Source organism: Callorhinus ursinus, unplaced genomic scaffold (assembly GCF_003265705.2).
Source record: "Callorhinus ursinus isolate GAN/ISIS: 27379988/994484 unplaced genomic scaffold, GSC_fseal_2.0 scaffold5, whole genome shotgun sequence".
Lineage (NCBI taxonomy): Eukaryota > Metazoa > Chordata > Mammalia > Carnivora > Otariidae > Callorhinus > Callorhinus ursinus.
The window spans coordinates 45816951-45834693 of record NW_027397067.1 but is presented as its reverse complement, the minus strand read 5'-3'; the positions used below and the strand labels follow the sequence as shown (position 1 = coordinate 45834693).

Genomic DNA, 17743 nt, shown 5'->3' with positions numbered 1-17743 from the left:
CAGAAGACATGAACAGACATTTTTCCAAAGAAAGCATACAGTGGCTAACAGATACATGAAAAGATGCTCAAAATCACTCATCATCAGGGAAATACAAATCAAAACTACAATGTGATATCACCCTGCACCAGTCAGAATGGCTAAAATCAACAACACAAGAAACAAAAGGTGTTGGCGAGGATGTGGAGAAAGGGGAATGCTCTTGCCCTGTTGGGAGAAATGCAAAGTGGTGCAGCCACTCTGGAAAATAGTACGAAGGTGCCTCAAAAAGTTAAAAACACAAAACTACCCTATGACGCCACAACTGCCCTACTAGGTATTTACCCAAAGGATATAAAGATGTTACTTCAAAGGAGTACATGCACCCTGATGTTTACAGCAGCATTATCAGCAAAATTATGGAAAGAGTCCAAGTGTCCATCGACTGATGAATGGATAACGAAGATGTGGCGCGTGCGCACACACACACACACACACACACACACACACACACAATGGTAATATTACTCAGACATAGAAAAGAATGAAATCTTGCCATTTGCAGCAACCTGGATGGAGCTACAGAATATTATACTAAGAAAGTCAGAGAAAGACAATACTATATGATTTTACTCATATGTGGAATTTAGGAAACAAAACAAAGGAACAAAGGGGGGAAAAAGAGAGAGGCGAACCAAGAAACATACTCTTAACTATAGAGAATACATTGCTGGTTACCAGAAGGGAGGTGGGGGATGGGTGAAATAGGTGATGGGGATTAAGGAGGGCACTTTTGATGAGTACTGAGTGATGTATTGAAGTGCTGAATCACTATACTGTGCACCTGAAACTGATATTACATTGTATATTAACTGGAACTTACATAAAAACTTAAAAAAATGTAAGGTGACCTCAGATTGACAGGTTAATTTATGTAACTATTTATATTTAAAAAATAAAATTAAGTAAGTCAATAATTGAGAAACCAGAGACATTTTTGATGTGATTATTTGGAAACAGGAAAAACATTACAAACAAAATATTTTGTTGATGTATGCGAAGGCTAAAAAATAAGCTTCACTTCTCCAATCTATTTTGATATATTATCTTTGTCTTCCGGTAGCATTCAACTGATCAGATGATAACCTAAATGCTAAGATTCCCACATATTTTTTTTAAGTTGGCTCCACTCCTAGTGTGGTGCCTAGTGCAGGGCTTGAACTCATGACCCTGGGATCAAGAGCTGAGCTGGGATCACGAGTTAGATGCTGGTGGCCCCATAATTCCCACATTTTGAATAAAAGTTTCTCCCTAAATGTTGAAGATAAAGACCATTTAAAGATAAATATTAAATGAAACAAGTCTACTTCCAGGGGGAGACTTAAATGATTACAATACATTCTTAAAACAGCAACTGAATATTCAAACTAAATTTACCATTTTTTAAAAAAAGATTTATTTATTTGAGAGAAAGAAAGAGAGAGCATGTGTGTGAGCTGGGGGAGGGGTAGAAGGAATGGAAGAGAGAGAATCCTCAAGCAGATTCCCTACTGAGCCGGATCCTGGGCTCGATCCCATGACCCCGAGATCCTGACCTAAGCCAAAATCAAGAGTCAGCTGCCTAACGGACTGAGCCACCCAGATGCCCCAGACTAAATTTACTTTTTAAAGGATTGTCTGGAATTATAATTTGAGGTAGATTACTGCTTAGTATTACTGCACTGTAATAACTAAAAAACTGACAAAAGTTTTGCTATAGCAGTTGATGCCAAACAACTTCTCAGTCCAATATTCACTTGATTTTTAATAAATGTCTCAATAGATATAACTGACATATAACATTATAATAGTTTCAGGTGCACAAGATAATTAATTATTTGTATATATTGTGAATGACCACAATAAATCTCGTTAACATCTATCACCATGCATAGTTACAGGTTATTTTTCTCTTGTGATGAGAACTTCTAAGACCTACTCTCTTACCAACTTTCAAACACCAAATAAAGTATTATTAACGATATAATCACCATACTGAGCATTATATCCCCAGGACTTATTTTATAACTGGTAGTTTTTGGCTTTTGGCCACACGTACCTATTTTGCCCCAATATTCACTTTAAATTTAACTGAAAATAAATGTTTTAAATAATTACTGGAGACTAAGAAATGAACCTCCTCATGTGAATTTTTTTTTAAGTTTTTATTTTAATTCTAGTTAGTTACCATACAGTGTAATATAAGTTTCAGGTGTACAATACAGTGATTCAGCCCTTCCATACAACACCCTGTGCTCATTACAAGTGCCCTCCTTAATCCCCATCAACTCCTTCACCCATCCCCCCACCCACCTCCACTCTAGTAACCATCAATGTGTTCTATATAGTTAAGGGTCTGGTTCCTTGGTTTGCCTCCCTTTTCCCCGCCTTTGTTCCTTTGTCTTGTTTCCTAAATTCCACATATGAGTGAAATAATTTGTCTTTCTCAGACTTATTTCACTTAGCATAATACTCTGTAGCTCCATCCATGTTGTTGCCAATGGCAAGATTTCATTTTTTTCAATGGCTGAGTAATATGCGTGTGTGTGTGTGTATATCTCACATCCTCTTTAAGCTAGGCTGCCTAAAGCAATTTTAATCCCTGAATCAACTGAAGAATATAAGTAAAATTTTGCCATGAACCAAAGCTTCCAATGTTAGAGGTTAATCTGTCCATTTTTACTTTTGGTTGTGCTGTAAATCAGTATTCTAACATGCACTTAGCATTTTATATTTTTTGTTGCATATTAAAATTCTTGCTCCCCCTTCTATATAATACAGAACTGTCTCAGGAACCAGAATCCATTATGGACTAAATTTCCTATCTATTAGGTATATGCACATATCCATGCCCAAATTAAAATATTATAAATTCCTCTAAGGATAAAGAAAGGTGTCTTAAATGTTTAAAATTCTGTAAAAAGCTGAACATTATTAGGCTAAGTATCCAATTTAAGAAATTAGAAAAAACAGGAGCGCCTAGGTAGCTCAGCTGATTAAGTGTCTAACTCTTAATTTTAGCTCAGGTCATGGTCTCAGGGTGAGATGGAGCCCCCATTGGCCTCCGTGCTGGGTGTGGAGACTGCTTAAGATTCTCTCTCTCCCTCTCCCTCTGCTCTTCCCCCTCCCTCTCTAAATTAGAAAAAGAAACAAGAAAGAAAAAAAAAATCCCTACATAATAAACCAAGAAAAAAAAGCATTTTTAAAAGACTTTATTATTTTAGAGAGAGAGCAAGTGGGAAGAGAGGCAATGGAAGAGGGAGAGGGATGGATAGATAGAGATAGAGAGAGAGAGAGAGAGAGAGAGAGAATTTCCAGTGTACTCCCTGCTGAGCACAGAGCCTGACATGGGGCTCAATGATCTTATACTGCCAGAATGTTTCAAAAAACTTCTAGTTATGAAATTAACGGTAAAGGGTTTTCAGGCTAAGAATAGCCCCTGGAGTCCCTCAAAGAACAAACACATAAAATCCCTTTGTGGGAATAGGGCCTCAACCACAATGTAAAAGTCTCATAGGTAAAGTTTCATTAATGAAAAACTCCCAATATAAGGTTACATAACACATAAGGAAACAATCTTCTATGAGTAAAAGTTAAGAACACAACAAACAAAAGGATTAGACTCTCAAAATATTCAGACAACAGATCTGATAAAAAATATAATTATGTTTAAAACAACAAAAGACAACAATAAAGCTCATTATACAGCTTTATGAATTTATATCAAAATATATTTGCAGTGACTTAGTGAATATATACATGCCCTGTACTATAATAAATCAGATTTAATTTAATCATAATGAGTTGATATTCCCAAATCATTTAACATCCACATATTTAATAGCAATGTGTTTGAAACCCGCTCTGTACCAAGCACTGTACTGGTTGCTTAAATTAGGGTTACCCTCTGATAGAAAGATAATAGGGAACCAATGGCAGTGGAGAGTTTTTATTTCACATCTAATATAGCATTGAAATAATATAATCATTATTTGACATCTTTATTTCTGACCCAATGGAGGCCTTTCAGTCTAAATCATTTTACTTCTCTTATAATGTTTAACTTAACACATATTTCAGATAAAATAGCATAAAAAGCACATATAATATGGAAACAGAAAAAGCAACAAAGGGTCAATTTTTCACTATGTCTTTTGCTATTTGTACAAAATTTATCAGAGCTAAAACATGGTTTCCTTCACACAAAATTACTGGCAAAAGAGAAAATTATGTTCAACTTGAAAATATTGCCTAATATTTAAAAAATTAAGTGGAATATTCATTCAATATATTCCTGGAAGTCCTAGTCAGAGCAATTAGGCCAGAAGAAGGAATAAGGGGCATCCAAAGTGGAAAGGAAGAAATAAAATTATCTTTGTTCACAGAAGACATGACCTTATTTGTAGAAAACCCTAAAGATTCTCCACACACACACACTCGAAAATGTTAGAATTCAATAAAAGCTGCAGAATACAAAACAACACTCAAAAATCAGTTGTGTTTCTAGACACCAACAGTGAACGATCTGAAAAGGAAATTAATAATACGATCCCATTTAAACTGCATCAAAAAGGATAAGATACTGGGGCATCTGGGTGGCTCAGTCGGGTAAGCGTCTGACTCTTGATTTCCACTCAGGTCATGATCTTAGAGATTAAGACCTGTGTCGGGCTCCCTGCTCGGCGGGAAGCCTGCTTCTTCCCTCTCCCACTCCCCCTGCTTGTGTTCCCTCTCACTATGTCTCTCTCTGTCAAATAAATAAATATTAAAAAAAAAAATAAAAAGAATAAAATACTTAGGAATAAACTTAACCAAGGAGGTGAAGTATTTGTATGCTGAAAACTACAAAATATTGCTAAAAGAAATGAAAAAAGATGCACATAAATGGAAAGATGTCCCATGTTCATGGATTAGAAGTCTTAATTGTTAAGATGGGGAGTTACTGTTTAATGGGTACAGAATTTCAGTTGAGGAAGATAAAAAAGTTTTAGTGATGGATGATGGCGATGGTTGCACAACAGTACCACAGAATGGTAGATTTAAAATGGTTAGAAAGGTAATTTTATGGTGTATTTTACAATAAAAAAATTGACATACAAAAGTTAACTGGGACATAATATCATAATTAACAATATGCTAATAGTTAATAGTAGTTAACAATAACAATAGTGAAATTGAGGAAATAATGTAGAAAGAAAACAGAGGCTAATGAAAGTGAAAAAAGGGGAAAAAGCAAAAAACAAAACAAAATGTGGTTCAAAGACACAGAAAGAGAAAATGAAAAGTTCTAGAAAGATTGACTAATGTAGAAGTATTTTCCCAAGTGATATTGTCTGAGAACTTTCCAGAACTGAAAAAATATATACCACAAAACCTCAAGTGTTGAACAGGATAAACAACACATCTATACTTAGTGGCAACAATTTACTTAAAAAAGATTTATCAATGCACTGTGTCCCATAATTCATATGATAGTATACATTAGAGACTTGAGTCAAAATGCAGAAACTTTCATTTCAGGTTTGCCACTTATTCTCTCTGACCGCAAGCAAATTACTTAACTTCTGTAGACATAAATATTTCAGTATAAAAAGGAAATGATAATATTACCCACCTCATAACACTGGTTTGAGAATTAAAAGAAATAATGCTTGTAAAGTACTCAGTTTAGAGGGTACTCCAAAATATAAAGCTAATGTAAATCTCCTTCATAAAATTTTTGCATTAGGCCCTGAGTTTAGGCATATTTATATATATAAATAATTCAATGGCAACATTTTCAGTTTAATCAAGGGTATGCCTTTTATGTTCCCAGCTCTTGTAAAGAGAAAGAGAATACTGGGATTTACTCAGAACTAGCAGTCAAGTAGTCAGTCAAATACCTCATGAAACTTGATAATAGATTTTCTAAAACCTATTTTGGATTAAATAATTATGTCATTTCAATTTAACTTTTAATTTTCTCCTTAGCCCTGGGTGTATGAAGAAGAGCCTGTCACAATAATTAAATGGTGTATCACAACTGCCCTATGCTTTTATAATACTACTATTTTGTTATAATGAGAGAGGAGGGTAGAATATAATTACACAACAATTTCTGGGCACCTGGGTGGCTCAGATGGTTAAGCGTCTGCCTTCAGCTCAGGTCATGATCCCAGGGTCCTGGGATCGAGTCCCGCATCAGGCTCCCTACTCCTTGGGAGCCTGCTTCTCCCTCTGCCTCTCTCTCTGTCTCTCATGAATAAATAAATAAAATCTTTAAAAAAAAAATTACACAACAATTTCAATGTAACAATTTTATCTAAATCTATCAACAACTTGTTACTGGGGCAAAAACAAAAATTTTAAGAGTAAACTCAGAGCTTCCTAATTAGTGTGTGGAAACACCACGGGATGTGTCACAACTATGCTGAGACATAGATCCCTTGGCTTTCAGAGTCTTTGGATAGGATCTAAGGTAAATGCGACTTTCAATAACTTAGAAATTTTTGATTACTTCATACATGAATATCAATTTCTATATATGCACTGACATGAAAAGGTAGGGAAGCACTGCTCTAACCACAAAATTTATACTTAAATCTGTACACAGAGAGTTTTGTTGCTTACATGGTAGTATTGTTCACAGAATGTCTTTTTAGAATCAAAAGATAATTAGGACGATGATTACCAAGAGGAGCAAAGGGATGCTACAGTTTTCCAGGAATGCCATGCTCAAATAGGAAGAAAGGCTTTTAAAATGGATTAACACAAAAAAATAAAAATAAAAAAAATAAAAAATAAAATGGATTAACACAAAATATATGTGTACACTCTCCTCACTGTCTTCCCTAGCCCCCATTTATTAAGTAGTTTCTCCAGTGAGAGAACAAGGTTTTATTTCCATTCAGTAACATATTTAAATATATAGGCAAATTCATCAAAATTACAAAAATATTTTTAAAATGTAATTCAAAGGATCATAGTAAGATACCTAATATGCTAGAACTCTAAAGTAATGAAAATTACAAAGATCATTACACATAATTCTAGCAGCACAATAAACAAAGAGACATCAGAAACAAAAACTTGGGCACAAATTTTGAATTCTGGATAAATTAAACCACAGATTGAGTCATAGATGGAGCATCCATCCATACACATAGGAGAAAACAAGGATTATAGTTTCAGATGTCATCATTTACTGGCTAATTCTCAAAGGGGTAAATCTAAACATTTACTGGCTGATCTCAAAGGGGTACATAGTTAACCTTGATCTCCAGGTAACTCTTTTCTTGAGAGCAAGGAGAGAAATTAAACATTAAATATTTAATACACAGACACCTTCTAATTTGTAAAGTTAGATTCAGCCCTAACACTGGTTATCATATTATAACAGTCTTCACAAAAATCTTCCTGCCATTTATGGAAAATAAAGCAGCTGAATTATTTTAAGATATTTCCCCGAGAACAAGTTTCACAAGTAATTGTAGGTTTCAAATCCATATTGGACTACTCACCTCTTTTCATGATCACTCTATGTAAACAAGATGGTACATTTTAGAAATATTTGCCACTTTTTCCTCCAAAAGTCTGTTACATGGTCCTCCAATAAATGAATCTTTTGCAGTAAGATTCTTTCATTTATAGATCTTCTTCACACAGATCAGATTAAACCCATATCTAACACAAAACTAATAAATCCACTAGGGAGCATTTTCATTGTTTATGTTTACAATTCAATCAGAAAGAATCCTCAACATTCTAAATTTAAAGTAATTGCAGTAATGTATTTATTATTAAAATCAAAATTAATTTCTTTTTATGAAAAAAACCTCCCCTTTGTTAATTTCCCCATTTTGGCTAATGAAGACATCATTCTTCTAGCTTATATTATAATACACTTACAACAACAAAATTGTTACTAGCGTCATATTCATTTTTTAAGATCCACCTCAAATGTCACTTTCTCCGCAAAATCCCCACAGATCCCACAGAATAAATTTGTTAATCACACTCCTACAATTATAGGGCATGTTCATCTCTATTACATCTTATATCAAGACCACCATGTCCTTTTGTGTAGGTTATACTGTACTTTGTGCAAATGGTAGTCCCTAGATGCATGAGCAACAGATGGGACCATTCCATGAGAGTGTTGTCTTTACTGGTCTTACAATGTTTTTTAAATGTTTATTTCTAAAACAAGAAAACACTCCCCAAAACAGGTAGTCATGTTTATTTGGACATCCCAGTAAATAAAGTACCTAGCAAAGGAACACTCTCCTTTCTGCCAGTGAAATGTCTCTATGATTTAACTTCATTTATCAATTTCACTTGTCCTATCCTTTGTCTAGCAATTTATCACCCCAAGCTTTGATTACTCTTCCAAAATATTTCACAAAGTGTATTCTGTGCAATGTTAATATGTAGAAAAAAAGAGTCTTTGGTTAACCAAGTTTGGACACTACTGCATTCAATATAGTGTCGTTGTTGTTTTAAACTGTAGGAGCTTTTGTATTCTAGGAACATTTGGAATCTCCAAGAAAGAACTCACTGCTTTTATCCTAGAAGGGGTATGCCCCATTGACCTCATAATGGCACATTTCTAGATTCTTGACCTATGCCTCATTTGGGTGGGGGGAGGTGTGAAAAAAGTAATACCCATCACTCAGGTCACCGTGTTTCTCAGAATTTAGAATGAGCAGGGATAGAGAAGTTGCTTGTGCTGCTAATAGGTCTATTCTAACATGTGTTAGAGCCTCAAAGCAAGTAAAAAATAATGCCCATTTAACTGAGTTTGATTACCTTTACTGATTTGTTTGGGAAAAAAATCTCCTTTACTTGCTTCTTATTCCAATTCTGTATTTTGCCAATAACTTTATTTCTACAGCAAATGATATCTTTATGCAAAAACTTAATTTCTACCTCTATCTTTTCTAGTAGTTCTCAATGGACAAGTTCAACCTCTAGGGTGTGTTTTGGAAATGTATTAGGATGTTTTGGCTAACTCAATCACTGGGTGTCACTACTGGCATTTAAAGGTTTGGAGTAGGGGAATCAAGAGGTTCTATGATAAATAAGACAGTCCTGAAAAACAAAAACTATCTCATAGAAACTTATTTTTAAAGATTTTGTTTACTTATTTGAGAAACAGAAAGAGAGCAAGAGCAGGGCAGGGAGGGGGCAGAGGGAGAGGGAGCAGACTCCCCACTGAGCACAGAGCCCAATACGGGGCTCAATCTGAGGACCCTGGGATCATGACCCGAGCCGAAAGCATACACTTAACCGACTGAGTCACCCAGGTGCTCCCTAGCTCATAGAAAATTACACAAGTGAAAATTTTGTGTATAAACATTTGGAAATAAAATTGAATTCAGTTTTAGATCTAAACACTCTTTTTTTGGCATTTCTGTACAATTTTATTACACTAAGAGTTCCAGAAACATAACTACTGAAATGAAAAGAAGAATAAATATTTTGTTCAAAACTTTACCAGGGTTGCCACTATTTCAGAAAGTGATGCCACCAACAAATGATGCCACAACAGTACCACTTGTGATACTGGATACAGACTTTCTCGAGCCTGTCTCACTCACATTCACAGTAATTATATGTACCTGACGACTTCATTAGGTCTTCTAACAGTCATGACTGAGCATTTATACATATATTGAAATACATGTTATTATAGCCTGAATTATATTTACGATATCAGATATTTTTGAAACTACATGTATATGTGGATTATATCATCTTTTATTTTCATTTCAGGAGAGTAAAGGGGCATTATAAAATATTTGTTATAAAAGGGCACTGGCACATTGGGTGAGGTTAGGGTGCGAGATATGAAAAGGTTCTATGACTAGGAGGGAGAAGGAGAGGACTTTGGGTCTGACAAGACTGAAAACCACTAATGTCAAGATAATAACAACATCGTGGTTTACAAAAAGGGCAGGGGCAAAGAGGGCAGGGGTAAAGGAGCATGAGCCTCTTTTTCACTCAGTTTCTAAGTTTCCATACTTCTGAGGAAACATACCTTTACTGTGTGTCAGTTTTTTCCATTTCAGAGAACCCCCACTGTCCTGAACTACCCCACTACCTACTGAAAGTAATTAAAATCCTGAGACCTAAAAGGAACACTAAATAAACAGCCACTGCTACCACAGCTCCCCAAGAGCCTTCGGAACCTGCCAGCTTCCACAGAAGTGAGGTCATCTTCCTTTTCAGTCCTGATACAGAACTCTGTGGTATATGTCACCCTTCAGCGGCAAGAGCATTTTTCAGCAACACTTACCTCAGTAGTAGTTCCAACGTCAGCAGATGGGCTGCATGTGCTGGTGTCTGGTGGAGCTGTGCCTACACTGCTTCTCACTGGAGAACCCGGAACCGGCCCTGCCGAGGTTTCCGGAAAGGTGGAGGAAGGGCTGAGATTGCCTCTCCTCTGAATCTTATTCCACACCTTATTCATGATCTCGGTTAGCTCATATAAGAGCTGCACCTGAGCAGGAGGAAAAGAAAAAAAAGAGAAAACAAGCCTTTCAACTTCTGGTCACAATTAACTAAATTACTACCTGTGAGAGAATTAAAGCAAGTCAAGGGAAATAATATATGGAACAAAAATCTATTAATGTACCACTGATCATATTATATCTATAATCTATGCTATAAAATTATTATATTATATGTAGTATAATTATACATATGATCATGAATATTTTATGGTACTATGATTCTGATGAGATACGCAGAGAAAATTCATATAACAAGTTTACAATTTTAAGTATTTTATCATGATTTCAATTTGAAGTAGATATAACGAATTGACTCATACTTTAAGTTTGCCACATATTCATACTGTGGTATAAGCAAGTTAGCATTTTTGTGGGAAAATCATGTTAACATGGTAATAATGCTAACAAAACAGCTTATTATGGGACAGTGGATTGCTTTTAATATATGACTAACAGAACAAATACAAAGAAATGCCTCTTAAGCAGAGGTCAGTATCAGAATTAGATAGCAAATAGATACTAGTAAATATGATTATTTAATTACAGATAAAATAATCACCATTCTTATTTCTACATTATTTCCACATTTAAATTCTTATTTTTCTGAGGAATGAAACTGAAACAGGATTTCTTGCCCAGCAAAATAAAGTGAAAAAGAATGATATAACATAAAATAGTAAAAGGAAAATGTTACATATGAGATTCTGCTATAGATAAAGAACATAAACTATCCAACCTACTATTCCCCTTGGATTTGTCATTCCAATATTCAGAGAAAAAACTGTTTAACTTGCACATTGTTTGACTAAGTTCTAAGATATTTACATAAGATTTCATAAATAAGCATTAATCATGGAATTTGTATGACAACATATTGCCATATACTGTATAAAACAAGCCCAAGGAAAAAAATGCAAACAAAATATATAAGCAAATCCACAGCTGGATACCATATTCTGCTTGCCATTAAAAAAAAAAAAAGTGAAATTCTCATATTTATAAGAAGTTTCAGCCCCAGGACACATCCAGATGATAAAGCTGGCTTCTTATGTGGGCAGAACAGATGCATAAAAACACTGTTGTCAACCCTTATTTGATATAAAACAGTACTTGGGTTACAGTTTTCTCTTGCTTTTTGTGTGATGAAGTCTCAAGTCTCAGGTTATAGTTCTTTTTGTTTAAAAAAAATAATCTAATGGCTAGAGATCTTACAAAAAACCTCTTAGAAAAATGTTAGTTCAAATTCTTTTGTCCTTCATAATCAAGAATAAATTCTCGCTAAAAAGAAACAATTTTGTTGCAAACCATAGTTTGCAAAAAGATTATTTTACTTTTTCTTAAACAATTAAAACTGACAAATACGGAAAGCATAAACCAAAGAAAACAAGTTCTAAATAATTCTAAGGGCGTAAAAGAGAACTGATGCTTTTATTGTCACTATTTCTTATTTCCTTTAACGATTACCCTTAAGTAATTGTGTATGAAAGTCACTAAGTACATTGTGTAGTTAATGCACCAAGCAAACAGGTAAACTTTAAACATATTTTTATTTTCAAAGGAGAAAGTTGCTATCACAGAATTGAGACTTGCCAAATTCAGAGGTTTTTAAAAAAATTAAAAATTTAAAGATAAACGTTCAACTCTTATCCTCCAAGCTATAGTGAAAACTATGCCAATTCAAGCCACAATGAGCTACCACTACCCACCTATTAAAATGGCTAACTTTAAAAAGCCTAACCATGCCAGTATTGGCAAAGATGCAGAACTGAAACTATTTACTGATGGGAATGCAAAATGTAGAATATAGTTTGGTGACTTCTGAAAAAGACATGCACCCACCATATGATCCAACCGTTTTACTCCTAAGTGTTTCCCCAAGAAAAATGAGTCTATGTCTGCACAAAGACCTGAATACAGATGCTCATAGCATTTTTTTCTGTAATCTACAACTGAAAAAAATCTCAAATGTTCACAAGTAAACAAAATCCAGTATATCCATACAAGAGAATGCCATCTATCAATAAAAGCAAATCAATATGGATTCATGAAAAACATGGCTTAATCTCAAAATAATTGTGCTGAATGAAAGAAGCTAGGCAAAAAAATTAAAAAAAAAAAAAAAGGAGAGCTAGAGAAACAGAATACAACTGTGTGATTCTACCTACACAGTATCTCAGCAAATGATGATTAATCCATAACGACAGAATCAGTAGTTGCCTGGAATGGGGGAAGAAGTGTAATGGAGGATAACAAAGTAACATAAAGAAACTTGTGAGGATGATGGATGGATGCACTGTCTTGATTCTGAGAATGGTTTCATGTATCAAATCTTATAGCATTAGAGAATTTAAACATGTGCAGCTTATTGTATGTAAGAATATCCCAATAAAACTTTAAAAATCTCTAAAAAATGAGCACCATGTGAGGAAGTTTTATGTATATTTCTGAAGGTGACTGATTATCAACAATACCTTGTGTATCAAAAACTTACTGAATATTGAAAATGTAATATTTTACTGTTTAAAAATTAATTTCATATACACTTTCTCACTTAATCTATAACCAATCATAAAGGAGACTTAATTGGACTGGAGAGCCTGAGCTAATTCTCAAGGGGATACATTCCTGAAGGATAGATGCAATTTAAGTGGATGCAAAAGGCCATTCCAGTCATAAGACTAGCAAGAGCAATAGCCAAGAGCAGGAAATGATATAGGGGCAACAGTAAGTTCCATCCAGTTAGGCAGGAAGAACTCGCTTTGCAGGTTATTAGGAGAGAGAGTCAGAAGAGTAACCATAAAGATAGAAGAAGAAAACCATGGATACACAATTTCAATGGAAACCAAGCAGGAATGGAATTTCAAGATTACTAATCATGGTGAACACCAAAGAGCTCTAAGTGAATACAAACTTAAAAAGGCTAGCTCATCTGGCATGCAGATCGTCACTAATCATTAGAACTCAGATTCAAAAAAGAAAAAAAAAAGAGTTTTTGCCAAATTTAAAAGCCTTTTCATATAAAGCATAATAACTCTTACCCAGTCTAATTTTGGTTAAAGATAAAAATGAAAATCAGGGGCTCAGAAAAATTAAAAATGAGTGAGCGGTACTAGACTACAAATCCAGTTTTGTCTAAACCCAATGCTGTGTTCCTACACAGTGATGTCAAATTCCACTGCCTTTCTGAAAACTGAACATAATTTTACAGCAATAAAAACTATGAATAAACAGGATAAAAAACATAAATCCATTCTTTGTCTAGTTCCACATACTTACAACCCAAAAATGCAAATATGGTTTTATGTTCCTAGAAATGCCTTTATAAGAAAACAAAATATATCTATTTATTGGCTAAAGGAAAATTGAAATTTATTATATTAAAAATAGGATTCTACAAGGTCTTTTAATTTTAGAATAAATACAATTTTTAAGGTCAAAGAGACTTTAAAGAGAATTGGGTAACTTTGGTAAAACAGTTAAGTTAAAGGGAAGGGTTAATGAAAATCACCCCTAGAAATAAAATCTCTGAATATTCAACTGGGTTAAGTATTTATACTAAGGTCCTTGAATGGCAATGAGTTCTAGGAATGACATAGTTTAGTTCACCATAGTTGATACAAAGACTTACAATAATGTCTAACATGACAATGAATTTGATCTGGGCATGCCTTACATGTAGAGCTTGCCCTTTATTTTAAAATATATAAACTACTTGAAGGTTTTGTGGCTAAGCAATAATGAATCAAATTAGTTAATATACCAGTATCAAAACCTCTGATATTACTCTAATGGATAAACAAAAAAATGGTATTTATGAAGGAATTATTTCCTTAAAATGGAATCAAGAATCTTATGTACTGGCTACAAATCAATACTCTGCAAAGCTTCTGATAACATATGCAAAATCTGGTGGGTATATACAATGTTTTAGGGAACAGGCTCACAGCATTTATCAGATTCTCAAAGAAGTCCACGGCACAAAAAAGAACAAGAAGCACTGTCATTCACAAAAACAAAAAGAAAACAGATGGATTAGTGAGAAACCATTAAGAAAAAAAAAAAAAGGTTATTTTGAGTCATTAATCTTAAAAATAAGTGATAAATTTTAGGATGCATGTGGATGTATTTTAGGGGCCCATGATATTCTTTATAAGGTAGGATACCCAGAAAATAAAAATCGACCTATAGATATATTTCATCAAGAAAGATTAAACATTTTTGGTACAAGATGCCATAAAGGTAATTAACTGTGTTACAAATACAAGGTTTGTATCTATAGAGCCTAAGGGAAGCTCTTCAAATTGCTAAGAAATTTAATAGAAAAATTGAGTAAATGATATAAATTCTCAATTCATAAAACAAATTCATTGGCCAATAAACATTCAAAAACTGTTCAACCTTATTAATAATCAGGAAAATACAAAAGTATGTAAATAATATGAATTGTCAATTCACAAATGCAATGGCCAATAAACATTTAAAAAGATGCTTGAATTTCATTTCCCTTCAGCCTGAGAGACTTCCTTTAGGATTTCTTATAGTGCAGTACTACTGGTGATAGATTCCTTTATGTGAAAATGCCTTTATTTGGTCTTTATTCATAAACATGTATTTTTTTTTTAATTTAGAATTTTGTGTTGAGAGACTATATTTTTTTTTTCACGATTTAAAGGTGTTGCTCTTCTGACGTTTACACTCAGGAGAAGTAAACTAACAATCAAATCTTGGTTCTCTTGCACGTGATGCGTTATTTTTCTCATAATACTTTCAAGATTTGCTCTTTATCTGTGGCTTTCAACAGTTGCATTAAGATGTGTGTAGGCATGGCCTTCTTCATGCTGTATGGGCCAAGGGCAGGCCACCCCACAATGTGCCACTCTGACATGAAGATTATATCGAATTAAAAAACAATAAAAAATGGGCCTCCTGGGTGGCTTAGATGGTTAAGTGTCTGCCTTCAGCTCAGGTCATGATCCCAGGGTCCTGGGATGGAGCCCCACATCGGGCTCCTTGCTCAGCGAGGAGCCTGCTTCTCCCTCTGCCTGGCGCTCCCCCTGCTTGTACTCTCCCTTTCTCTCTCTCTGGCAAATAAATAAATCTTTAAAAAACAAACAAACAAACAAACAAAACAGATTCAGCAGATTCAGGAAAAGCTCTTTACCTACTCCCACAACTGCCTCAAAGAATTTAGGTGAAGGACCTGCTTCAGGAAGAGAACTATGACCACAAAGAACTACAATATGATATGAAGGAGGTATGGTAGATAGGGAGGAACGTAGCAAGGCCTGTTTGATCAAATTCCTCTATGTCCCATTGTTTCTGAGTGGCCCAGCAAACATTAATTTACTAAACATTTATTCTTTTTCATCTTCCTATAAATTGTATTCCTTTCCTCTGAAGCCCCAGACCCCTATCCCTTCTCCTTAGTCCAAGATGACATATATATATACACACCTAATTTTGCCTTTCTTTGGAATTTCCATTTCTTGTGGATTCCCCACACGTTATTTTTGTTGTTTCAAGTTTTTATTTATTTATTTAATTTTTAAAGATTTTTATTTATTTATTTGACAGAGAGAGACACAGTGAGAGAGGGAACACAAGCAGGGGGAGTGGGAGAGGCAAAAGCAGGCTTTCTGCTGAGCAGAGAGCCTGATGCGGGGTTCGATTCCAGGACTCCAGAATCATGACCTGAGCCGAAGGCAGATGCTTAATGACTGAGCCACCCAGGCACCCCTCAAGTTTTTATTTAAATTCTAGGTAGTTAACATATAGGGTAATATTGGTTTCAGAAATAGATTTTAGTGATTCATCACTTACATATAACACCCAGTGCTCATTACAGCAAGTGCCTTTCTTAGTGCCCATCACCCATTTGGCCCATCCCCCACCCACCTCCCTCCATCAACCCTCAGTTTGTTCTCTATAGTTAAAGGTCTCTTATGGTTTGCCTCCCTTTTCCCACCCCCACCCCTATGCTCATCTGTTTTGTTTAATTCCACATATGAGTGAAATCATACGGTATTTGTCTTTCTCTGACTGACTTACTTCACTCAGCATAATAGACTCTATCTCCATCCGTGTCAATGCAAATGGCAAGATTTCATTCTTTTTGATGACTGAGTATTATTCCATTGTATGTGTATGCCTGTGTTCTCCTCTAGGATTTTTGATGGTTTCCTGTCTCACATTTAGGTCTTTCAACCCATGCACATGCTATTAAATTTGATTTTCTGTTAATCTGTCTGATGTCAATTTGATTCTTAATTCACCTAGAAGGACCTTGAAGAGACAGAATATTCTCCCTCCCGGACAGTGTGTTTATCTTATTCATCTTCGTTTTCCTCATTTCTGGATTAGGTTATGTAGTACTGGACTTGCAGTACTCAATAAGTATTTTTCTACACATGGGGAAAAAAATCAAATCTTCTTTTGTAATTTTGACAGTATCCAGAGGGAGTCTGGAAGCCTATACTAAAGCAACCACTCACAAGAAAGCGGTTTACTTGGATTTTTTTTTTTTTTTTTTAAGTAGGTTCCACATCTAGCACGGAGCCCAACACGGGTTGAACTAACAACCACGAGACAAGACCTGAGCCAAAATCAAGGGTTTAACACTCAACCAACTGGGCCACCCAGGTGCCCCTGGAGTCTCATTTTTAATCACTAAAATTTAGGCTAACCTGGCACACAAGGATATAAAATATATTAACTCTTTACCAAATCTTTGAGTACACAATGATTCTTCAAAGTGTTTTGTGGCTTCCTAGCCCTTTGGGAACACTGCTAAATTCCACCAGGGATACTTATAACAATCTACAAAGAGGGTCTCACATTTTATATAGTTTAGAGTCAATCTATACTAACAAAATGGCATTCATGTAGCATTTCAGAGTTCACAAGGTGTTTTCACAACATTTCATAAATAACTCATATAAACTTCCCAACAATCCTGTGATCAACTTTGGTTATAGAAGCTGGTAATAAACAGAAGTTGGTTTATAATGACTTATGAAGAAGACAAAGTTGGAATTAAATGAATAGATAAAAATTATTACATTTTGGGTAAGGGGATTCTTGAGGCATGAGGTTCATTCAGCCTCGATTTATTTCTCAAAAATGAAAGGTCTTGGTATTTGGAGAGCAGCAGCAAGGAGGCTCTGGGAGCCAGGTGATGGAGGTAATGACAAAGGAAGGAAGGAGACATGAGAAGGAAATACCAGACCAAAACT

At 34.8% G+C, this 17743-nt stretch overlaps 1 protein-coding gene across 9 annotated transcripts in view; it reads right to left on the bottom strand.

The window, feature by feature from the left end:
• VPS13B (vacuolar protein sorting 13 homolog B) overlaps window positions 1-17743 on the bottom strand; it is a 746502-nt gene that overhangs the window by 337855 nt on the left and 390904 nt on the right. For all 9 annotated transcript variants that reach the window (XM_073893022.1, XM_073893021.1, XM_025870900.2 and 6 more), the window contains one exon: window positions 10295-10498. In XM_073893022.1, the coding sequence (XP_073749123.1) occupies window positions 10295-10498 (204 nt within the window). The remainder of the gene's footprint in view (window positions 1-10294; window positions 10499-17743) is intronic.